General features: G+C 43.3%; 1 protein-coding gene across 5 annotated transcripts in view; it reads right to left on the bottom strand.

The window, feature by feature from the left end:
* MAPKBP1 (mitogen-activated protein kinase binding protein 1) overlaps window positions 1-25851 on the bottom strand; it is a 254641-nt gene that overhangs the window by 26751 nt on the left and 202039 nt on the right. For all 5 annotated transcript variants that reach the window (XM_068254292.1, XM_068254295.1, XM_068254296.1 and 2 more), the window contains 10 exons: window positions 23909-24033; window positions 20082-20157; window positions 17553-17664; window positions 14747-14810; window positions 14155-14277; window positions 12183-12277; window positions 10842-10909; window positions 9742-9954; window positions 3776-3933; window positions 1266-1393 (listed from right to left, as the gene is read on the bottom strand). In XM_068254292.1, coding sequence (XP_068110393.1) covers window positions 1266-1393; window positions 3776-3933; window positions 9742-9954; window positions 10842-10909; window positions 12183-12277; window positions 14155-14277; window positions 14747-14810; window positions 17553-17664; window positions 20082-20157; window positions 23909-24033 — 1162 coding nt within the window. The remainder of the gene's footprint in view (window positions 1-1265; window positions 1394-3775; window positions 3934-9741; window positions 9955-10841; window positions 10910-12182; window positions 12278-14154; window positions 14278-14746; window positions 14811-17552; window positions 17665-20081; window positions 20158-23908; window positions 24034-25851) is intronic.

Raw genomic sequence — 25851 nt, 5'->3', positions numbered from 1 at the left:
TTATCACCTTGCTGAAAGAATCTTGTTGATATGGTGGTAAGGGGTTAAAGATTCTAGCAATGTGTGTTTATTATCTTTGCTTCTCTTGACTGATAAAGATACTAATAATGCTAATTGTAGACAGTGGTCTGCCCCTCTCAGCAGCTTGTAAAGTGGATGCAGCCTGGAGTGAATGCCTCAAGCAGGCAGCCAGTCTGAATGTAAACACAGACTCCTGGTATAGCTAGTTATATTCCAGCAATATTCCAGCTCATTTAGTTACCTGTTACCACCTCAGATCAGCCTATTTCTCCTCATGTCTCCTGCATGCTGTGAGTGAGACAGTGAAATATATTTGTGAGCTGTGTGACAGAGTAACCAAGCAGCTCAGGGTGACCCAAACTACTATGAGCTGTGTGAGAAATGAATTTTTAAGCAGGGATAGTGAGAGAGAGACCTGGGTGAATAAATAAAGTGCCCCTAGCACTAGTGGTAATGTGTACACTAATATAGAGTATTAAAAAAAAAAAGTCGTTTCAATCGATAGTACTCCTTTAACCTTCATGGGCAGCTACAGGTGCACCTTACTATTAGGTAGCCAGAGCCATCTTCAGTATTAAGTAGAGGTGCCCCATGTATTAGGTAGCTAGTGGTGCCCCTGACTGAAGGGAGATCTAGTCAGTGGAATGTAGAGACTCGGGTGAGTAACCTCTCATTTACACTCCGCTTGGGACTCTGCATAGCAAAGGAGGGGGGCACTTGGGGAGGGGAGTTAGCAGCCTTACCATCGTCAGGCGCCTGTAGGCACGTGCCTACAGTTCCTTATGGTAAATCTGGCCTTGCAGAGGTACCCATAGTGATGGGGCCACACAACAGCGGAGAGCAGGTACAACTGATCACTGCTGTAGCCACACCTACCTAATGACTAACAGCCAATGTTCAGGCTTACTCTGCTGGGGTGTGCGCAACAATAAGGGGATTAATAGTGGGGAACTTGGCCACCTGTGATCTGTTGCAGCAGAGGTGTGTTAAGTTTCTACTGTAGAATAATACATTTTATAATGCAATTTAATAGTATACTAGTAAGGGGTTTCCTTTTTGAATAAACGGATGATCAGGACTCCACCATTCCCAACATGCAGCTCTTGAATGGGCAGATCATAGGGGATGCCATTTTCTCCGGCAATGATCTGCTACTTAGTCACTGATGTGTGGTCAAGCGGAATCTGTCACAAAGTTGCTGGATTTAGTGTTACTGATGTAGATAAATACATAAAACTACTGACCTTCATTTGGGTGCTCAGGGCTTGACAAGCGGCTGCTGCTGTAGTCCACAGAACAAGCACTGTCTGGGCTGTGCTTCTCTTGGACATCATCATACCCTCCGCGGGGTAAACCCCTCACTTCAAACTCACTAAATGGAGGACAGAAATCAGTATACAGCTACACAAATGGCTTAGAACATCTGCAAAGATGCAAGAGTCACAAACTGAAAAAACAAAAACGACTTGTACCCAGAACCCTGATACTTTATTTACAGATGGTGGGCTATTTAGCACCACTGCCTTGCTATCACCTGCAGTTGAGCCAATAACACTGTAGAGTGCATGCAGAGTCTGCCATTAGGCACTGTGGAAGCAGAAGACTTTGGCAAAGAGTACGCCAGAGCATCCTACTGTGACTGTGTGCATTCGCGTTTATGGCGAGCAGGAGCAGGATGACCTGATAATTAAAGTGAACCTCTGGACTAATAATCTACTTAGCAGAACTGAAAAGGCTTGGTGTTTCTTTAACAGTTTTACAGCATCATAACTTTGTTTTTCTTACCAAAGCATCATTTTTAGCTGCATTTTTAGCTAAGCTCCACCCATCAAAGAAAACTGCCCAGGCTTTTTTTCCTAGCAACTGGGATGGGTGATCAGCACACAGGACAGTTGGAACTGTGTCTCATTTCCCTGTCACCTCCTTTCAACCAAAAAGATGGCTGCCCTCATGAAATCAAACATTTGCCCATTCTTTTAAAACAGGGTGGGTAAGAGATTATATTACCTATCTATTTTAATTAACATAACTAATGTAACTTAATGACAGTATGTTTGTTTAGGCTGGAGTTCATCTTTATTGGGAAACAAACCCAATCACAGAAGAAAAATTCAGCATCCTCCCACCCAGAGCTGGCCAAAAAATGCTGAGTAGAAATGATAGGCAAAACATTTTTTTACTTGCCTATGCAAGTTTTGTTGCACTGAATGCAAATTTTATTGCAGTTTATTTGCAGCTTCAAATTGGACCAAACACTTGCTACTGATGCTGACTGTCCCAGTTCAAAACTGCAACAATCTTTACTGGAAGTTAAGGTGGCCACACACGATACAATAAAATGATCCAATTTTATGGCAATTCGATAAAAAAAATAAAATCTAAAGCTTTTTTTCAAATAATCCGATCGGATTTCCCATTTTTATTCTATAAAAGTTGATCCGGAATGGTGGATTTTTCCAGGGCTGTGGAGTCGGAGCAATTTTTGGTACCTGGAGTCAGAGTTGGAGGTTTCATAAACTGAGGAGTCTGAGTCGGGTGATTTTTGTACCGACTCCACAGCCCTGGACTTTTTGGATCAATTTTTTATGAAAACTGAATGGTATGTGGTAGATTGTCAATTTATTAATATACACACCCAAGCAATTTTCTCAGCGTTTCCAATCATTTTTATCATAATTGAGGAAAAATTGAACATGTGTGTGGTACAGTACATTGGTCTGATTTTTTAAATGTTACAATCTAAAAAAAAAAAAAAGGGACAAAGGAATGTTTCCATCTGCAGGACATGCCTCTGTATGCCCTGTTCGCCCCTCTCCATGCCCCTGCGCCCTGCTAGCCTCCCCCCTGGAATTTGCCGACATTAAGATAATGGCAAACTAACAGGGAAGGGGCGTTACACTGCAAGATAGGAACGCCTGCAAAACACCCCTTTCCCGCCTATCACAGCCTTCTAACAGGCTCTCCTCTTCTTGTTCCCGCCTTTCCCCCACCACGTCAATCAGCGCTGTGCTCTCCTCAGAGCACAAGCGCTGCTTCTCCAACATCGTGGTCCCAACGGTCACCAAAGCGAAACTACAGGATTCCAGGAGATAGGAGCTCGGGACCCGGCTCGGTTTAGCTTTAAGAATAAATTAACTCAATTGGCAATGCATGTCTAACAGATGAAGCAGCTAAAAGTGTCCTTCAAGTTTTTTAACATGCTCAGTGAAGTTTCTCATTGTGACTTTATACTTTTTTTTTTCACAGCCCACATGCAGGTACAAATTCTGCCAGTAGGTGGCAGAATGTATTCTTCTAATTACTACTATACAATAAATATTTGTACTGGTTTTACAGCTCACAGGTAGATACAGACTCTGCCAGTAAGTGGCAGAATATTAGTAATTCTTCTATTTACTACTATACAACAAATATTTCTACTGATTTTACAGCCCACATGCAGATACAGATTCTGCCAGTAGGTGCCAGAATAGTATTTATTTATCTAATTTACTACTTATACAACAAATATTCTAATAACTATTTATATGGCAAAATTCTGTCACATTCCTTTCAGCAGTCAGGGAATGACTGCACATAACACATAAGGAACAAACAATGTAACTGGCTGCCCCACATGGTTGTAGCAGAGGCAGATTACCTGCATGCGTCCAGCGCCTGCTCCTCCCCAGTCTCAGGGAATGACTGCACATAACACATAAGGAACACACAATGTAACTGGCTGCCCCACATAGTTGTAGCCGAGGCAGATTACCTGCATGCGTCCAGCGCCTGCTCCTCCCCAGTCTCAGGGAAGATGACACACTCTTTGCCCTCTGGTGTATCCAGTTCCTGTTTGAAAACTCCCTCCTCACATGACATTAACCGAATAACTCTGGGGCGTGTCGGGGGACAAAGAGGCACATATGGGTCCTGGAGCAGGAAAATAAAAAGGAAATTGATCAATGCTTCATTTATGCAATATGGATTTATGTTGTCATTTCGTTTAAAGAGGGATGGTCAGCCACAAAATTAAATTCCATTTACCCACTGTGCTCTGTGTTTAATATGCAGCCTGCAACCGTACCCTGAATTACAAGAAATCTAGTCAGAAAGGTTTCTGCTGTAATAAATCTCGTCTCAGTCAGCCTGGCTCTATTTTTGCCATTGCCAATGAGGAAGAAGCTTGTCATCACCCCTCCCACATTCCTGCTCCGCACTGATTGGCTGAGGCCAGTTCAGTGAGCTGTGCGCATATGTGTTTACAAAGCAAGCTAGCTACGACAGTGCAGTTTCTAGGAGAATAAAAAAAAAAAGGGGTGGAAATGACATCAGGATTGGCTTCAGTCAGAGGGAATCAAGATTGGAAATGCCAGGAACAGAATGATCTTTAATTAACATATAAAATTCACTGACATCAAAACGTGGACAGTGCAATACATCTGTTATGTAAGTAGAACATTAGAAATTATATATATATATATATATATATATATATATATATATATATATATATATATATATATATATATATATATATATATAAATATATATATATATATATATATATATATAATTTTTTCCTGTGATAGTATATCTGTCCCTGCTGCTTTAAATATAAAAGGATTCAGGTTTATTAAAGTGGGCTTGTATGTATATGGTTTGCAATGTACTTTCAATTTAATATGTTAACATGAAACCTGAAGCGAGGGTGATATGGAGGCTGCCATATTTATTTACTTGCGAACAATACCAGTTTCCTGGCTGTCTTGATGATCCTCTGCCTCTATTGCCTCAAACAGTATTGGCAATAGACCCTAAACAAGCATGCAGATCAGATTTTTCTGCCAAAAATCTGTCAATATTAGCTATATTATGCTTGTTTCAGGTGTGTGATTCAGTCAAAATTGCAGCCAAAAAGATCAGCAGGATACCAGGCAACAGGTATTGTTTAAACGGGAATAAATCTACCTCTTGCTTCCGGCTCCCACTGATTGTATAGGAAAGTAATGTTTACAAAACCAAATGCAAAGCTTACCTAGAAAAAGAATCATTCTTTCTTGGCTCTGCCCCTTGTGGTCACACTGCCGTGAAAACGCCCAGCTCAGCAATGTCACATGGTTTCAGCCACATAATCATGTGACCTTGTTCCTGGCACACTCCCTCCCCTACATGAGAGGGATACAAGCCTGCCCTCCATTTTGGCTCATGTGCCATGATATCATGCATTCGCACACACAGGAGACATGGAGTGATGGACCCCAATCTCCTGTGTGAGAATGTTTAGGCTTCTCAAATGCAGCCCGAGTTTACTCAAACCTTCAATATGAACTCCATTTTTTATTAGCAATGGAGAAGGGTGAGAATAGCCGGTGCAAACTAAGTTTTATATTATCTGAGTTATTGTGTGGGAAATTTCCGCTGACTTACTACCAAATGGTCCACTGTCACCAAGAACAGAAATCAAAAGAAATTTCTACTGTATATTGGGAAGAGAGAATAAAATGGCTTTTTAGTTCAGTGGGAAAAGACTTCGATTTTACTGCGGTTTGGGTTTCCCACTTACATCAGTCAACAAGAACTGGGCAATACAGGAGATGCCCACAAGGGGCAGATAGAATGCAGTAAAGATCTGACAATGGTTACCAGTTGCCTGGCTGTCCTGTTTATCCTCTGCCTCTAAAACTTTCAGCCATAGACCCTGAACAAGCATGCAGATCAGATGTTTCTCACTGACGTCTGACTGGATTAGCTGCACGCTTGTGACAGGTGTGCGATTCAGACAATATCGATACCACAGATCAGCAGGACACCAAGGCAACTAGTATTGTTTAAAAAAAAATACGGCTGCCTCCATTTCCCTCTCTCTGCAGGTGTCCTCTAAAAGTTGAGGTCAAAGAGTTGGTACATCCCATATGGTTAGTTGAATAACGTACTGGTAAGGCCATTGCTGTTTGATGTAGGATTTGAGCTTTTGATAAAGGTTCAAATCCTGGCTCAAGAGTCTTTGGGCAAGAGTCTCTAGTGATCCTGGTCGACCATGGAGAACGCCCTAAGTGGCTGTAGCCCTGAGGGGCCTTGAGTCCGCCAGGAGAAATCGCTATATAAATGTCTTGTTTTATCCCTTGATTTTTTCCCCACTTGTCAATATCAAGTAGCATATGTGAGGATGCTGGCAGATGTCTGATGCAACAAATCATGTTTTAGCAAACACGTGGTCCTATCTATTTGTCATAAATTAGCTAGCATCCCTGTGAGACCCTTCTGAAGTTGTAATTAACATTGACATTTATTTATGTTTTCAAAAGAATGTTCTTCCCCCGAATGTCCAGTGTATATAAGCTGTGTTTTACATCTAGTTAATAAACAGGAAGTCTGAAGTAAGCTTATTAGCCAAAAGCTTACGTTTTATTTACCTCTAAGTTAGCCAATAAATGGCCATCATCATGATTGAAAACGTCTGGCTTACTGATGGCCAACACGGTACAACACTCTACTACTGCAACGAGTCATGTAATAAAAGTTTATATGCTTCTGGTTACATTGACTAGGTCTAATTTAATTTCCTTTGGAGACAAGCAATTCATCCCATTAATCATTTTATTATTTTGGGTGCCTCTTGCATTAGAGATTTGCCTAGTCCACCAAGAATGAACAGCTGTCCCTTTAAGACTACTACCTACAGTATTTCACCTAAACATACCCAAGTCCCTCTGTACACGGTCAACTGACCTAGTCTATGACCAACCAAGGAACAGCCCTTCGCTCTGGTTTTGATAGAAAGCCCTTGTGGCTGGCTAATACTTCGATATGCACTACAGGTCGCCAATGCTCTAAGTTTCAGAGAATTGGGGGGGGGGGGGGGGTCCCAATTGTCCAGACTCAATACAAATGGCTTCCATCTAGATTTGTGAGCGTGCAGATTTCACAAACCTATCTAGTCAACGGGATGATGGAAGCTGGATGAGGGAACTTGCAAAATACATAAGCCCATAATACATAAGCAGCAATGTGGGGCAAGGTATAAATTGGCAATTTACTGCGGTTTTAGAAATAAGCTCTTGTATATTCAATTTAACCACTTCAGCCTACAGGGTTGAGAATTTTTTTTACATCTGAGCAACTTTCACCTCCCATTCATTTGCCAATAACTTTATCACTACTCATCACAACAAATTGATCTATATCTTGTTTTTTCCGCCACCAATTAGGCTTTCTGTGGGTGGTACATTTTGCTAACAGCCACTTTACTGTAAATGCATTTTAACAGGAAGAATAAGAGAAAAACGGAAAAAATGCATTATTTCTCAGTTTTCAGCCATTATAGTTTTAAAATAATACATGCCTCCATAATTAAAACTCACGTATTGTATTTCCCCATATGTCCCGGGTATTACACCATTAAAATTATGTCCCTATCACAATGTATGGCGCCAATATTTTATTTGGAAATAAAGGTGCATTTTTTCAATTTGCGTCCATCACTATTTAGAAGCCCATAATTTAATAAATCATATTGATATACTCCTTTGACATGAATATTTAAAAAGTTTAGACCCTTAGGTAACTATTTATGTTTTTTTTTTTATTATTGTAATTTTTTATTTTATATTTTATTAAAACTTGTATGTGGGTATTTTTTGGTGTGGGAGGTAAAGAGGGGATTTTACATGTTTAGATTGTAAGCTCGCAAGGGCAGGGCTCTCACCCTTTTGTGTCATGGACTGTTATTAATTTAATTGCTTGCACACTGTTAGACATTTATACATTTTAGTCATCATGTTAAATCAAATTGTAATCAGCAGTGCTGTATCTTGTATCAGTGTTTATATTTGATGTATATCATTGTGTGTATCATTATGTATCCCTCGTTTGTTTTCTTACATTGTACAGCGCCACGGAATATGTTGGCGCTTTATAAATAAATAATAATAAAAAAAAATATTGTTTAAAAATGTATTAATTCAACACAGTGTTTTTTTGGTGTAGTTTGCTATTTGGCCACAAGATGGCCACAGTCAAAAAGTCCTGGGAGCGATCAAGCTCGCTCCCAGGAAGAAGATAGAAGCAGGGGAACTTTTTGATCTCAGAAAAGCCGCAGCGTCTGAAGAGACGCGGTCGGCTTTTCTCCAGGGGGGGGGGGGGGGGGGGGGAGGGGGCGGGGGTCCGATCAGTGAAAGGGATTTATAATCCCTTTCATTGATCGCTGGGCTAACGGCCGCCAGCGGGAGCGCGCACGGGGGGGCCCGCGGGAGTGCGCGCAGCCTAACTGGACGAAAATTTTCGTCCAGTTAGGCTGAAGTGGTTAAAGTAATAGAGGTGAAAATAAAAGGAGATTAACATGTGTATGTGCAGTGCCAAGCATATAAATAACTTGACTGTGTTCCCTTTTTTTTTTTTTCTTTCTTTGCCTGAAAGTGTTCTCATTCCAGAATGCAAGTTACTGTTTCTGTCCAGCTGGGGACTTAGGGTGCATACACACATCAGACCATAGTCTTTGGAAAATGAAAGATCACAGATCAATTTTACCCCCTTCATGTAGTAGGAGAGCCATACCTTCACAGTCTTTTCTATTGAGCTGAACTCCCCATCAGAAAGAAATCTTTGCAAGACGCTGCACACAAAGATGCTGTACACATTCAAAAGATCAGTATCTGCAAAAGATCTATTCCTGCAAAATGCATTCTAATGCTGGGGATACACGGTACGTTTCTGTACAGTGTATCGAGCAGCTGATCCGGCCAGCTGATAATATTCAGTAGGTCCGATGATGCTGCTCGACCCGCGCCCGCTCGATTCCTGCCGGCGGACAATGGCAGATAATCGAGCGGCTGATAAGGAGCGCCGGCGGGGACAAGCAGTAATCGATCCGTGCGCATGCGGGAACGCGGCAGGGGTCGATCCGGCGGCCGATTAGCCCGTGTACCCGTGTATTCCCAGCAATAGTCTATGCGATCTGCAGATCCTCATACACACCTTGTTTAACAGACATTCATCTGCAGATCAGATCCACCAGGATAGATCTTCAGATCTGCAGATGATTGTCAGATATGCAGATGAATCTCTGTTAAACAAGGTGTGTATGAGGATCTGCAGATATAGACTGCATTTTGGAGGAACGGATCTTTTGGAGGAACGGATCTTTTGCAGGAACAGATCTTTTACAGATCCTGATCTGTTGAATCTGTACAGCATCTTTGTGTGCAGCATCTTGCAAAGATTTCTATCTGATGGGGAGTTCAGCTCCATAGAATAGACTGTGTAGAGTATGGCTCTCATACTACATGGAAGGGGGTAAAATTGGTCTGTGATCTTTCATTTTCCAAAGACTATGGTCTGATGTGTGTATGCACCCTTAGTCTGACTATAGAGTAACCCTCCCTGTTAAGAAATTAAAGCCATAAAACTCTTTCCTCCCCAAGAATAACTTTTTAGAGCAGGGAAGTGATAAAAAAAAAAAAGGGCCAATAGTTCATAGATTTTAGCTCTGACATACTTCAAATACTGAGCCATTGAACAGAGACAATGAAACATTAAGAAATGTAAAACATAGACTTAAAGTATAAAATAAAACTGTGGGATATCTAAAAAAGTCATTTTAGGAGTAGGTGGATAGAAACAATTGTCTCATCAGTTTATTTTCACCTCGTTATGCCTTTAAGCTATATAGCAAGTATCCTGCCTGCTTTCTACACAACTGGTAGCACTGTAACTAGAGTATGACGATTATTCACTCCTTACCACATTGGGCGGTGCGCTTGAATCCAGGAACTTTGCCACCTGTTCTTCATGGTGTCCTATCAAGTCATCACATGGAGAGAAAGAGTCCAGCTGGCGGAGATCAAGCATTGACTTCACGGTCATCTCAATGTTTCCAGGCTGGGACCAGCGGACACGCTGTCTGGGTGTCTTTCCAAGAGAGTCTGAGCGCTGAGCAATGGCAGTCTCCTTCTCCTAATATAAAACGCAAATTATGATAACTGGCTCAAATACTCAATTGTTAGATCTCCAATTCTGCATTTTCAGTATTAAAACATGAATAAATAGAAATGTAAAAACATGCGATAGTAGTATAGAGGTAAGAAATCGTGCTACAATTAGGCTACACTTCCATTGAGCTCAGCGATGCCGACTCGGAACGGAATCCCTCTAGCAGTGCTATGCACAGCTATGGGATTCGGACAAGTGACGCGAGATTATGCTACATGCCGTCAGATTTTTCCCCGCCACGAATTTGGATGCTCCGTGTAGACTTCAATAGGCTGCCAAACCCCATCCGAATTCGTGGGCGGGGAATCGGACCATAATCACAGCAGTGGAAACCTAGCCCAATTATTATCCATTTACAGTATGTGTCATAAATAGTGTTGAAGTTTGAATTTGGCATAGCCGATTCTGCACACCAAAATTCTCCTGACAGCCGCTGTTCAGAACCGAACAGGGTCAGGAGTAGTTCACTGCCTTGTGCCAAGTTGCGCTTCATGTGACTGTGATGCTTCATTTCAAACTGGGAGGAGGAAGCATTCGAGTCACATGACGTGCAGCATGACACGCAAGGCAGTAAACTCCTCCTGACCCTGTCCACTTGTTCGGTGCTGAACAGCGGCCGTCGGGAGTATTTGCATGTTGCTAATTGGCTATGCCAAATTTGAACAGCAACCATAAGTTGTGTAAAAATAAAAAAAAAACATATGCCCTTTTTACATGTATGAACAGAGGGCTTTGTTTTTTGGGGGGGTGGGGGATTGTCCCAAACTTGCAAAGTCAAGCTTAAATGGCCAGAATGTAGCAGCGGGGTTATGCTGTACAGTACATCACAATTTATTGTGTGCTGAACTCACTCTTTTCATCTCCCAGTAGGATCCACTTCTTTGAAATGAGTTGCCAACATCCGGTGGTTTATCAGAGACTAAAAATAAAACACATTAAGCCGTTAATTGACTGGAAATAAGACCTTCTACCTTATAAAAGCTACAAAATGGATAGATGAATGAAAAAACATTGTTAAAGAACTCCGAACGTCCGCTCTGCTCTAAAAGATAAGCAACTGCATAATAACCATTAAAGAAAAACAGCGGATACAAATCCTGCAAATAAATCATGGAAGCAGACATATTGTTAGCATTCTGTGCTTTCAATGAGCTTATCTGCTGTGGCAGTCAGGTGACACGGGGAGAGATTAAATTACACTGGTGAGTAGTCAGATGAGAGGGAATTAGAGAGTCTAAACTCTCTAAATACATACAGGGTGCATTTCTCGATGTTTTCCTTCTGTCCTGTGCAATAATCCAGGCCCACTTTAAAGGGAAGATGGAAGCTGCCATTGTGATTCGGGGGGAAAAAAAAAGCTACTTATATGTCCATCCAATATCACAGCTTTTACAATAGACACCTATGGCAGCGCCCTTTTTTCTGTAAGGGCTCCTGCGCCCTTATTTCCTGTTTCGCTTTTAAGGTGTTTTAAACTACTTATACGTTTATACAATACTGTAACACTTACTTTTTTACCTCATGGAATCGCCACATCCCCAAGGCAGATGAGTGATTTCATAGTGAGAAATAGCCCTGCAAAGCTCCCGGGCTCGCAGGGCTTTACTTCCTTGAAGAGGCAGAGCTTTGCACTGTAGCTCTGCCTTTTCCGCAAACAATCTCTGCTGATCGCCGCCTCTCCCCGCCCCTCTCAGTTCTTTCACTGAGAGGGGCGGGGAGAAGGCGGAGATCCACAGAGATCGATTGCGGAGAGGCAGAGCTACAGCGAAAAGCTCTGCCTCTCTAGGGCAGCATTATCTGCGACCTGCAAAGTCTCTAACAAAAATATGTAAAACAATTCTATATTTTGTACACAAACTTTGCATCTCTGAAACGTAACTCGAGTTGTTTGTACGTAGGGGACTGTCCGTATATGTACGAGTACATCATATTGTACATTTGTTCATGATGATGGTCTTTTAACGGATACCTGGTCCAGATCTGTTGACTTGTGACACCAGCAATCATTTGTTACAGAGTTTGAGACATTTGCCACCGGATCAATAATGAATATAGGTACGTGGCAGATTTATTACAACTGAAATGTGCTGCAAGAGATTAGGGACCTGTCAATGTTTTCTTCTGGACTGTGGCTTCAAGATCTGGCCCAGCTTTAGCACAGTGCGGAAGCTGCAGTAAATGAAATCCCTTACCGGTGATCTCTTCATCACTTCCTTCATCAACACCTTCTTTGTCACTATCAGATGACAGCGCTGGAATTGGGCTCATCACAGCAATGGTCTCTCGTCTGCAAACATAAAATGACTTCTGTTACCGCAGCCAGACCGCGATGAGAACACAGACTTTACTTAGTATAAAAGGCAACAACAACAGTACTTCCTGAATGTCTATTAAAGATACACTGTAACATCCTGATCAGTAGCAATGTTAACAGATACATCATTTAAAAAAAATGTACAAAGAGCATTTGAAATATTACAGAGTTATAAATCCAGAAAAATGACAACAGAACATTGCACATTGTCTCAGCCTTCCGAGACACCAACTACAGTTCATCTGAAAGTCTTCCACTTTCTTCTAATTTACAAGAATCAGAATCAGGTAGAAAAGGAGGAAAAACAAAATAGAAAAAAACATTTGTAAAGCGCTTTTCTCCCTGAGGACCAAAGTGCATAAGCTTGTTTTAGATCAGTACATAGTAATGTATACTGGGAAAAAAGTTATGCAATCATAAATGCTAGACTAAACCGGCAGCTTAATTTTGATTTAACCTCCCTAGCCGTATGATTATTTCCAGATTTTACTGTCTAAAAGCGGTGCAATTTTTTCCCAAGCTTTTAGACCCTAAAAAAAAAAAATCATCTCGCTAGATAGATCTGGGACAGATCCAGCTTGGGGTTATTGCTCTGAGTTGCGGATTTCCATCCCAAGCCTGATTCGGGGTTACCGCTAAGGAGGTTAAACGTGTTCATAGTTGAAGCTGTCTTGATTAGGTGTGGCAAGGTGTTCCAGAGGGTAGGGGCAGCATGACAAAGCACTGGCTCCAAAGGTTTTGACTTGGACTCTGGGGGTGGTCAAGTTATTGCTGGATCCTTTTGATCCGAGATTGTAGGAGGTGTGATGCAGTTGCAACAAATCATTCAGATATCCGGGGTCTACATCGTGTAGGGATTTGAATGTTAGCATTCCAATGTGGAAGAGGATTCATTTTTTTTTTCTTTAAATAAGATTTTATTAAACCAAACACCTTTACAGCAGAAAAGGAAAACAACATCCATTTCTAAACAGCTGTGTAGTAATTACCCACAATGCCACATTATCTCTGAAAAAGAAATAAACAACATCATACAGACAATGCAGTGTTAATCTTTGGATTCTCTATTTTATCAGTAGCCAGTGTAGTGAGCAAAGGATTGGTGTTATGTGGCAATGGCAGGGTTGGCTTGTGGCAGCATTCTGTACAAGATGCAGCTACAGACTAGAAGAGAAGACACAAGGATGCATAGGAAGAGTTCTACATATGATGGTCTTGGAGATTAAACTGAGACTTGATTGAGACATAGGGTCCCTGGGATGGCCACTCTAGGCTGCAGGGTGGGTAGATCATGGGACGATCGGCGCCACAGTCCGATATTTTATGGGTAGTTCAAAGAAAACCTGTAACAAAAAAAACCCTCCGGATTCTATTGAGGCTTCCCTCGTCCTCCTCGGTCCCACGGCGCGGCGATAAAGCTCCCCGAACAGCGGGGATGAAAATATTTACCTTCCCGGCTCCAGCGCAGGATAGTCTCTCTGCTCGGAGATAGTCAGAAATAGCCAATCGCTGTTGGCCTGCTCTACTGTGCAAGTGCAAGTCTCCTGCACCTGCTCAGTAGAGCGGACCCCGACAGAGATTGACTATTTTCGCCTATCTTCATGCGGAGAGCTGCAACAGCGCCCCTCGCTGGAGCCAGGAAAGGTAAATAAATCAGCGCTTGTCGAGAGAGGATTGCCGGACACTTCGGGGGAGACAGTGCCGGATTGCCTGCAGCTACAGGGGAGGGGGAAGCCTCATTGAGACCCTGAGGCTTCTCCCTCCAGAGGAGAGTACCCCCCAGGGGAACTATTTTTTGTTACAGGTTCTGTTTAAGTCTTCTGTGTGACATGGCCTACACCATCACATACCTGGCATTGGTTGTCTTATGGGGTACAGTCTTCTCTACCACCTTCCCCCGCTGCTTCATTTCAGCCAGTCTTTGGCGCATGCTGATGGTCATCTCCGAACTCAGGCGCCAAATGAAGACACAGCTGCAGAAATGAGGAATAATGATCAGATTTGTTGCAGATTTTCCAACCTATAAATGAAGCTTTTATTCCTATTAGAAGAAGCTATCTATGCTTCCTGTTTGTCAGCATAATGTTTGCCCTGTGTTGAGCTGAATTTTCTAAAATGCAGCCATGACAGTCTGATGTAAAACCAGCTTCATTTAAATGCAAAACAAACAGAAGTAATGGAAAGATGCCCATACATCTACCAATTTGGAAGCCGATTGACCATCCAATTCGATAATTATTATAGAATCAGATGAAAACTGGTGCTGCCAAGAGCATGCCTGACTGACGATTCGACCAATTTCGGGACGAAATTGGTCAAATGTATCGTTCGGACATGCTGCAAGATGTCGGTCCGACATGCTCGATCGGGTACATGACCGATGAATGCGACAAAGGTATTGCCACCTCAATACTATTCCAAAAACGACATTAACGTTCATACCTGTCTCCAGACACAGATATAAGGTGCTTGCAGTCATTCGTGAATTTCATGCCTGTGACGATTTCTGCAAAAAAAAAATTAAAAATATTCATAAACTTAAAATACTGTAGTGTAAAAAAGCAATACTTACCTATGGAGAGAGGAGGCTCTGAATCTTATAGAGCCTTCCCAGTCTGCTCTTGATCCCCTCGTTCCAGCAATGTCCCATGGTGAAGTTTTTCAGCCTCTAGGTGCCCGAGTGCTACCAAAGAGGGGCGGCTCTACACTGTGCATGCGCAGTATGGAGACAGGTGTGCTGCTAAGGTTCTTGTGGCCCCAAGCAGCACATCATTTGTGCCCCTCCCCCAAGGCCCTGTCATAATAGGTAAAAAAAGAGTAGGTAGCCACCAGTATAGGTAAGTAGCCAAAGGTGCATCCTCCCCCCACTATAGGTAGCCAAGGTGTCCCGTAAGTATAGATAGCAACCCCTAGTATAGGTAGCCCAAGGTGTAACCCCTCTAACCGGTATAGGGTATTAATGTCAGAGGAGGTATGTAGCTTCCTGCTGCCTCCCCATCCCCGATGCTCACAGACCTGCAGATCAGCAGCGACCCGAAGAGAAGAGGACAGTGCGTAGTAACCCTAGGGCACATGTCAAATGCAGGAAGTATGCAATGACCTCACTTCCGCTCCACGGTCACTGCGCCGCTCTCCCATTTTCACATTAACACGGATCTGAGCTCTGTGTGTGAATGACAAGGATGCAGTAGTGGTCATAGAAGTCACAGCCAGGGCAGCATGGGAGGCCCCGAGCAGCCACTTTGTTTGCCTGGACCAAGCAGGCAGCCCCTGTACAGAGCTGCCCGGCTTGGGGAGCACTCAGGGACACAAGTGCTCCTGAAGGCTTCTGAGGGTTCCCGAAGGCGTAATCGACCAGTTAGTCGGACATGTGGAATGGGGGTAACAGTGCTGGAACAAAGAGACAGGGAAGGCTCAAGAGGATCCAGAGCCTACCCTCTCCATAGGTATCAGATTTTTTTTTTTCCGCTTCAGATTGACCTTAACATTGGATGGAGACTATTACTGAAATATAGGATTACAAAATACAGTATTCTGCATACCCCAATTTCCATACACTGTTTGATCCTAAACCAGTTTCTATCAATTGTGATGGGCAACTCCAAACAAAACCTTACAGATACTCAGGTGACCTCTGTATATTCTCTTTGTAGCGGTGTTTAGAAAAAGCCTAGCTATGATCATTTGTGTACTATATAGTTACATAGTTTGGTTGGAAGGGAAAAAAAAAAAAAAAACGACATTCGTTCATCAAGACCAACCAGAAAAAAAAAATTATAATAAACCATCCTGAACCTGCACATATCCCAGATGATCCAGGGGAAGACAAAAAAACCTTACAAGGCCTGGGCTAATTAGCCTTAAAAGGGAGTCCGATAAAGGCAGTCAGATAAATCCCTGGATCAACTCTTCCGGGAATTCCCTAAAAAAATATATATAGTCGTGGATGTCCTTCAATGCAAGGAAAGTATCCAAGCACTCTTTAAATGCAGATATAGAGTTTGCCATAACTACTTCCTAAGGTAAGATGTTCCAGGTTTTAACCACTCTCACTGTGAAGGACCCTTTCTAAATAGATGGCAAAAACTTTTTTCCTTCACACACTAATCATGTCCTCTTCGTACAACCCTAGGGACAAAAATCTCATCTGCCAAGCTTTTGTATTGCCCTCTGATGTATTTATGCAGGTTAATCAGGTCACCTCTCTGACATCTTTTCTCCCAAGCTAAATAAGCCCAGTTTGTCCAACCTTTCTTGGTAAGTGAGATCTTCCATCCCTCTGATTAATTTAGTTGCCCGTCTTTGTACCGGTTCCAGAAGGTCAATGTCCTTTCTATAGTGTGGTGCCTAAAACTGTATTCCATACTCCAGATGTAACGTCATAAGTGATTTATACAGAGAGAGTAGTATACTAGCATCGCAAGATATTATTTCCCTTTTTATGCATCCCAGAATTGTATTTGCTGTAGCTACCGCTGCTTGGCATTGTATACGATGACCTAACTTATCAACCAGTATTCCTAAGTCCTTCTCCAAGTCTGATGTTCCCAGCTGTATGCCATTTATTTTATATGATGATCCACCATTGGTAAGTCTAAGGTGCATGACTTTACATTTATCAACATTAAATTTCATCTGCCACGTGGCAGCCCATATGGTCATGTTGTCAAGGTCCAGTTGTCAGGCCCGGATTTACATTACAGGAGCTATAGGCACAGATGTCCTGGCACCCTAGACTTCACTATCCTGAACCACACCACAAGATGTGGTTGTGATGAAAGAACTTCGTCAAAGCAAATTAAAAAGCAGATGTTTGAAGACAGTAACTTAAAGGACAACTGAAGTGAGAAGAATATGGAGGCTATCACATTTATTTCCTTTTAAACAATACCAGTTGCCTGGCAGCCCTGCTGATCTATTTGGCTGAAGTAGTGTCTGAATAACCCCAGAAACAAGCAGACCGCTAGATCTGACAATAATGTCAGAAACACCTGATCTGCATATGCTTGTTCAGGGTCTATGGCTAAAAGTATTAGAGGCAGAGGATCTGCAGGACTGCCAGGCAGGCAACTGGTATTGCTTAAAAGGAAATAAGTATGGCAGCCTTCATAGCCCTCTCATTACAGTTGTCCTTTAAGGGGAAAAACAGTGTGAACAGATTCAACTGTGCTGTTGCATAGATGGCTGAAAAGTGGTCAATTTTTCATTTGAAGTGAAAGCTCGCCCTTTGGGATGACAGATAAATTACCTGAATGCCCAAACATTGTCGCCACACATTCCCCCGTGTAAAAGTCATAGATGGACAAGTTCTTGTCTGAACAGCTGGTAGCAATGTAGAGTCCAGATGGGTCTGTCTGAACCTGCAGGGAATAAAGTGTAGCGACAAGTTACAATGCTGAAATTTTCTCAGGGAGTTGCAGCTGTGTGTAAGACGACCAGATTTCCAAATATCAAACCCACATTGCCAGGATGGTCAATGGCATACAGGTAAAAAAAAGTAAAAGAGCAGCCATTAAGCTGGGCGCCAGCTGATTTTTATAATATTGGTAAACTTACATATACTCTACTACCAACTTCTGCTACACATAGCTCCCACTAACACTCCCCCTCCCCCACCTATACCTAACATTAACACTTCCCAACCCCCCCCCCCCCACACACACACACACACACACACCCCCCACATATGCCTACAACCAACCACTCCCTCCCCCTTCCCCCCAATGCCTTACACTAACCAGGCCGATAATCAACATTGTGGTCTATGCAGCACCAAAATTACCAGGCGCAAGAACACATACATACATACATACATACATACATACACACAGACAATACACTGTATATAAATGCATGTAAAGTATGCAAGCACAAAGAATCATTATCAGGCTGGAAATATTCCCTGTGGATTCTCTTGGTTTGCTGACCCAGCTTTAACATCAGCAGTAAATAATGCTGATCAGCACTTACTACTAAAGCAAGAAGCCAAAAATGCAGCCTGCCCAGGAAAAGCCGCTTAACTCTTTCACACTTAGTCAGCAGCCGACACACACAGGATCCCCTGACATAGGCTTTGTACATACTGTAGCAAAGCAGGAAGCTGGGATGGAATACCCACAATCATCGTCGCCCAGAGAACAACTCATAATGAAAAACAATATTATATGCAGCTCTGTGAAGGAACGGCGAAAAAACATGCAGCAGTTCTTTAACCCCCTTGGCGGTATGAAAAATACCGCCAGGGGGCAGCGCAGCAGTTTTTTTTTAATTATTTTTTTTTTTTAAATCATGTAGCGAGCCGAGGGCTCGCTACATGATAGCCGCTGCTCAGCGGCATCCCCCCAGCCCCGCCGATCGCCTCCGGCGATAGGCGATCAGGAAATCCCGTTCAAAGAACGGGATTTCCTGGAGGGCTTCCCCCGTCGCCATGGCGACGGGGCGGAATGACGTCAGCGACGTCATTGGGAGACCCGATCCACCCCTCGGCGCTGCCTGGCACTAATTGGCCAGGCAGCGCTCGGGGTCTGGGGGGGGGGCCGCGCGCCGCACCGGATAGCGGCGATCGGGCGCGCGGCGGCGGCGATCGGGGTGCTGGCGCAGCTAGCAAAGTGCTAGCTGCGTCCAGCAAAAAAAAAATTAAGTAAATCGGCCCAGCAGGGCCTGAGCGGCACCCTCCGGCGGCTTACCCCGTGTCACACACGGGGTTACCGCTAAGGAGGTTAAAGAGGAACTCCAGTGAACATTTTTACTGTTGGCAGGTGATATAGCTGCTGCATGGTTTTTTGGCAGTTGGAAACAGCTGTAAACAGCTATTTCCCACAATGCAGCAAGGTTCACAGACAGGAAACTGCCAAGAGTACGTACTTTTCTTGTTTCTTGTGGGAGGAGTTTCACCACAATATCAGTCATACAGCACCCCTGATGGTCTGTTTGTGAAAAGGAATAGATTTCTCATGTAAAAGGGGGTATCAGCTACTGATTGGGATAAAGTTCAATTCTTGGTCGGAGTTTCTCTTTAACACCGAAGGCAATTTTAGGCAGCAAATAAAACGAATGAACTGCCAATACTTTCCCGCATAGCTCTGCTTCAAGCCCAGTTCTGCGAAGTCAGAAGGCCAAATTCAAAACCCAGATTTTTAATGGTTAGTAAAAGTGAACTGGCAACTGTGTCATTACGCACACAAAATTTCATATTTGATGTGGTCAAAATAAAATTTCCTTTGGAAATTAAAGGATACCTGAAGTGATGTGACATGATGAGAGACATGGGTATGTACTGTGCCTAGCACACAAATAACTATGCTGTGTTCCTTTTTTTCTTTCTCTGCCTAAAAGAGTTAAATATCAGGTATGTAAGTGGCTGAGCCTGCCCCAATCCACAGCAAGCGCTCAATATTTGTACCATAATTCAAATTGCGGGCGCCCAAATTTCCACACATTGCCACTAATTATATGGGCGCCTGTGGCGGCACCCAGACCCAGCGCACACATTTCCTGCCCCTCCCCTTCTACAACCTTTCAGCATCTGAAGAACTTTGTGTCTGTTCCTGGTATGTTTTGAGATATGAGCACACACAGCTATGCCTGATGAGACAGTGACCCTGCTAAAGTGGTGAAACAACTCAATCTGCTTTCTTTCGAAGAAAATAAGTAGACGTGGATGGTAAGTTGGATGCCACAAACACCAAGAAAATAAAACCAATACAAGATTACAGTTCCACTTTAGAAGTGTATGAGAAATAAAGGAGTCAGGTGACATTAAATAGCAAATATATACCTTAATCAGCGTCCCATCTTCACTCTGTGAGCCCTTATACAGTTTCTTCTGCTTCCCACTGCTGATGTTAAATATTCTGGAGAAAATACAGGTGGCATATTAGGAAATAATATAATAAGAAAAAACAATATCTCTAGACAGATTTAGAGAATGGTATTCATGTCGGCTGCTTTATTAAAATGTAATATTCAGTAGAACTAACTTAATAGGCTTATTCTACCTGTATGTGGGGAATCAAGGTCTAAAAGTCTAAATACCGTACAGCCTTTGATGAATTGAATTGATGTCAATGCAGATAGTATCCAGGCCTGGAACTGGGGACCCTATTGCTGCAAGGGGAAAGTGCTGTGTGCTAAAGCTGGGGGTTACTACACATCTTTTTGCTAATTCACCAATATTTTCACAGGTGCTGTAGAAGTTCGGTGATTTACTGAAATACTATGCTTCAATTCACAAAAAAAACTGTTCCGGAACCGCAAAAGAGTGTGAAGCTGTCTCTGTGTTACATGCTGTTCCACGCAGTGAGGGCATTACAATAGTGAGAGGCATCCCCACATCCCTTTAGAATGCTCATATTTGTTATACTGCCTCTGCTCCCTGTGAATCTGTCTATTAACCTTTAACATTTGATTTAATTGCCACAGCTTAGCTGAACTCCAAGAGACATTACACATGCCATGCTTAGGTGATTTCCCCACTAGCTTCTCTGCATCTTTCAACATGCACCTAAGGGGTTAAACGGCCGAAGGGCTGCAGGGGGAACCTATTTTTCTCGCTGCCTGGGGCTTAGAAAAAGCTGGACCCTCGGGATAAGGCTTTGGATTTTATGAAAGGGACTTGCAGGAGATAGGGGCTGTTCCTATTGGCTCTATGCTCCTGTCAGTCATGGGAATATCCACACGGAAGGCATTCAAAGCGGTTTTTCAATTTCAACTAGTAACAGCTGCCGGTAATTAGAGAACATGTTCCTGGGCTTTACCGCATGGTCTGATCTTCATGAATTGACATTTGCTGACATGTGTTGGAGGCGTTTACCACACAAGTTGGTAATCTACCCCACTGCTCGGTTATTACACCTTGCCATGCGGTAAAAGCGTTGTTGAACTGACATTTTACTAAAATGCTCTGTAAACTCAGCTGTTTTCAGCTTTACCGAATGCAGTAACACTTCATGAATTGATGCCATAATGAGTTTGTATGTTCTCCCAGTGTCTGCTTGGGTTTCCTCCAGGCATTCCTGGCCCTAAACTGTGGCAGGAACATTACACTTAGGTCCTCTCTGCTAGCGATGGAACTTTGTTTTATGGTGTTTGATGTACTATAGCCGATTGAGTTGCCATGCGCAGTTGTACCCCCAATTACCATAGCAATGCGCATGCTAACACGGTAATGCATGTGGCACTAATAGGTCATTAGGCTGTTTTCTTCTGCATTAGTACCGGTAAAATTGCTGTACACTAGCTGTGCATAGCAACTCCACCGGCGGATATTGCATCAGGCCCATGGCCTTTGTAAAGCGCAGACAATAATATGTAAGCCCTATATAAATGCCTAATTATTAACAATAATTATGGATGCAAGTCATTCACTGTTTTTCAGCCTTGATTCTGTATACTGTATTTGCCTTCTGGAAGGAGGTCATGAACTTAAGCGAATATAGCTCGATTTATAAAATGTCTTATTTTGACAAGACAATACACAGAACATTTATATTGCACTTTTCTCCTGGTGGACTCAAAACCAGGGCTGTGGAGTCGGGACAAAAATCTACCGGCTCAGACTCAGTTTATGAAACCACGACTCCGACTCCCAACTCCGACTCCGGGTACCCAAAATGGCTCCGACTCAGACTCCTCGACTCAGACTCCTTAGCCTAATACTTAACAGGGCTGTGGATTTTGTACAAAAATCATCCGACTCCGTCTTCTCAGTTTATGAATTCAACGACTCCGACTCCAACTCAGAGTGCCCAAAATTGTCCAGACTCCGATTCCTCGACTCCAACTCCACAGCCCTGCTCAAAACGCCAGAGCTGCAGCCACTTAAGGCGGACTCCACGGGCAACCAGGATCATTGCCCAAAGACTCCTTACTGTTTTATGAATTAGCTTGAACCAGGATTCCAACCCTTGTCAAAGGGCTCAAATCCCACATCAACGGCAGCAGCCTTACCAGTACGCTATCAAACTTATTTTATACAAAATTAATTTATAAATATTTAGTCAAGGTTTGCCCATTGTTGAAGTTTCCTTCATCCTACGGGCGGGTCCAAATTCATAAAAACAATAAATAAAAAGACATAAGAATGCATTTACCGTATTTTTAGCCTATAAGACGCTCCTGACCATAAGACGCACCTAGGTTTAGGAGACAAAAACCAGGGGGGAAAAATATATATACTACACCTGGTGCATCCATGGTGAAGGGGCATCTTGTGGATTATGCCCCCTTTGTACCTCGTGTCTGCGTCCTCCTCTGTCCCCTTGTGTTCCCCTCTATGTTCCTTTGTGTCCCCGTGTCCTCCATTTATCCCCCTTGTCCTCCTCTGCATAGGCACAGTACAGGGAGTCCCCGACATTGCGGTGGGTTGGAGGTTGGTATTGGCCGGCGTTCACAAGTCAGGAACTCCCTGCATTTGGACTATAAGGCGCAGTGAGTAAAAAGTGAGTCTTAGAGTCCAAAAAATACAGTATATGCATTTTGAAGCATTCTTAATCCCATTACCTGAGAGAGAAGAGTCTGGTGCATTGTGGGGGAAAAAATGCAGTGCACTGCACTCTGGTGTGTTGTCTGCAACCCATCCATTGACTCATTACATGCGTTTTTACGAAAAAAGCATCCCTCTATGCATTATTTCACAGAATGTGCTTTCTATGCACTTTCTGATAACCTTGGAGATCATGGTATGTGTTGCCTTGCTGAAATCTGCAATGCATGAAGATGAACAGGACCTAGTTTACATTCTTAATTTATCAATTTAATGCAGATGGAGTCATCTTTACTGCTAGCAAGGTGCATCATTGCGGAATGTTTGTTTTTGTGTACCAAAGTGAGCTGAAACACCTGCTCTCCCAGAGTGCATTGGAAGAAGAAGTCTGCATAACTAAATAGCCTAGGCTGCACATCAGAGGAAGGGCGGGGTTACATACCGATACGCAGAAATATATATACATATAGGAAGTGTTTATGATGCTGAAACCAGGCTAATTAAAGGGGCACTATGGAGAAAAAATATAAACTTTTAAATATGTGCAAACAGACAAATAAGTACGTTTTTTCCAGAGTAAAATGAGCCATAAATTACTTTTCTCCTATGTTGCTGTCACTTACAGTAGGGAGTAGAAATCACATAAGTGACAGGTTTTGGACTAGTCCATCTCTTCTTTGGGGATTCTCAGCAAGGCTTTATAAAGATATTCCCAAAGATATTCCCTAAAAAGGATTTAAACAATGATGCTGGCCAGCTTCCCTGCTCGCTAAACAGTTTTTCGGCAGTTGGACAGAGCAACTGCCATTTACTAAGTGCTTTTGAAAATAAATAAATCCCTGAAAATCCCCCTATGAAGAGATGGACTAGTCCAAAACCTGTCGCTTCTGTCAGATTTCTACTGCCTACTGTAAGTGACAGCAACATAGGAGAAAAGTAATTTATGGATCATTTTACTCTGGAAAAAAATGTACTTCTTATTTGTATATGTTTACACATTTTTAAATGTTACAATTTTTCATCATAGTGCCCCTTTAAATGTAAAAGTGGGCATCCGGGATTATTTACTATCACAGGTCATTACACTTCCTCTTCAAGCTCCATGTAAAATAAGGCAATACCTGATGTTTCTGTCCTGACAGCCAATGGCTGCATACTTCAGGTTGGGATCCACATCCATGTCATATAAGGTGGTTTTACGTACTATGTGGTGTGTCCGGGTGAAATGGATGGAGCCCTCTCCTGTCTGAAAGCAGAGAAAAAAATGAAGAGTAAGAAAAGAAAAAAAACGAACAAAAAAGAAATTAAAGAACCTCCCCAACCCCTCCCGGTCCAGCAGCACCCCGGAGTCTGTCCACACTCTTGCCTGATGGCAAAACACGGCTTTTATACTAGGAATATGGGGTCTCCCTGGATTGCGCAAGAGATCCAGTCTTCAGTAAACTAGCATAGTAGGCTTTCCACATATTTTGCCAGTATCCTAAGCAACAACTTGTGCTTCTTCCACCACAAGTAAAAGACTTCTTACAAACCTGGGCTATAGATCCTGAACACAAGATTACGGTATGTAAAATACATATTCAGAAGATACAGTGACAAATGCACGGCAAAAACTACAGTACAAGAAAGGCTCCTGGTACAACTTGCAAGTTTACATTTTTCCTGGAAAATCTGAACTTGTCCCTACTGTAACGTGCTGAGAGCTTTCTCCAAATACAGAAGTTCAAGTTTGTGGGTCATCCTAGACCAGTGCTGTCCAGCTGACGTCCGGCGGGCCTTATGTGGCCCAAGGGCCGAACTTGCTTGCCCGGACTACTTTTCCCGTCAGCCCCCTCCTCTGGCAGGCGCACATCTTGATGGTTTTAGGCCCCGTCCCCCAAAGCCAAACCATTGATGCTTCACCCTCTCCAGCCAAAAAATCCAGTGCTAAATCCTAAGCTAAACCCGCCATGTAACTGCACAATTAATTATCCTTATAGACTAGGCCTTAAAGTGATTATGTAGCGACATTCACTGATTTCTAAAGAATGATAGTTGCCTGACAGTCCTGCTGATCTCTCTGGCTTCAACTGTGTCTTAAAGAGAACCCGAGGTGGGTTTAAAGAATGTTATCTGCATACAGCGCCTGGATCTGCCTATACAGCCCAGCCTCTGTTGCTATCCCAAACCCCACTAAGGTCCCCCTGCACTCTGCAATCCCTCATAAATCACAGCCGTGCTGTGAGGCTGTGTTTACATCTGTAGTGTCAGTCTCAGCTGCTTCCCCGCCTCCTGCATAGCTCTTGTCCCTGCCCCGTCCCTTCTCTCCAATCAGCAGGGAGGGAAGGGATGCAGGCGGGGACTGGAGTTCTGCAGGAGGCGGGGAGAGCAGCAGACTGACACTATAGAGATAAACACAGCCAGCTCTGACAAGCTGTTTTTTAGCAGTGTGGCTGTGATTTATGAGGGATTGCAGAGTGCAGGGGGAGCTTAGGGGGGCTTGGGATAGCAACAGAGGCTGGGCTGTATAGGCAGATCCAGCCTCTGTCTGCAGATAATATTCTTCAAACCCACCTCGGGTTCTCTTTAAGCAAGCCATGCATCTAGCCATGTATGGGCAGATTCCACCAAGAGACAAATCTCTCCCTCAGTCAAATCGATTAGAGAGATCTGTCAGCTGCCCATACACCGCAGGCCAATTCACAATCAATTTACTTGCTGAAATCGATCCAGAATCGGCCCAGTGACGCCACATCTACCACCTCGCCGGCCCAACTCTGTCCCCCCATAATGGTCAATGATTCCCCCCCTCCCCCCGATGCCCACCACTGGCTCCAGGCTTCATCCTCTGTCCATGCCATGCAGACACGGACAAGTAATGTATAGTGCATTGGTTGCCGGGGAGGGGCACATTAACCCTTAGGGGGACAGCGTTTTCGTCGCGTTCATCACTCGTCCGGATATCGCTCGCCGTTACCGTCGCTCACTCAACCAACCACGACAGCCCGACATCTTGCAGCATGTCCGATTGACATGCTCAGCCTGAAATTGGTTGCATCGTCACTCGGGCATGCACTTGGTGCCA

Source organism: Hyperolius riggenbachi, chromosome 9 (assembly GCF_040937935.1).
Source record: "Hyperolius riggenbachi isolate aHypRig1 chromosome 9, aHypRig1.pri, whole genome shotgun sequence".
Classification (NCBI taxonomy): Eukaryota; Metazoa; Chordata; class Amphibia; order Anura; family Hyperoliidae; genus Hyperolius; species Hyperolius riggenbachi.
This window is presented reverse-complemented; position numbering and strand designations above follow the sequence as displayed.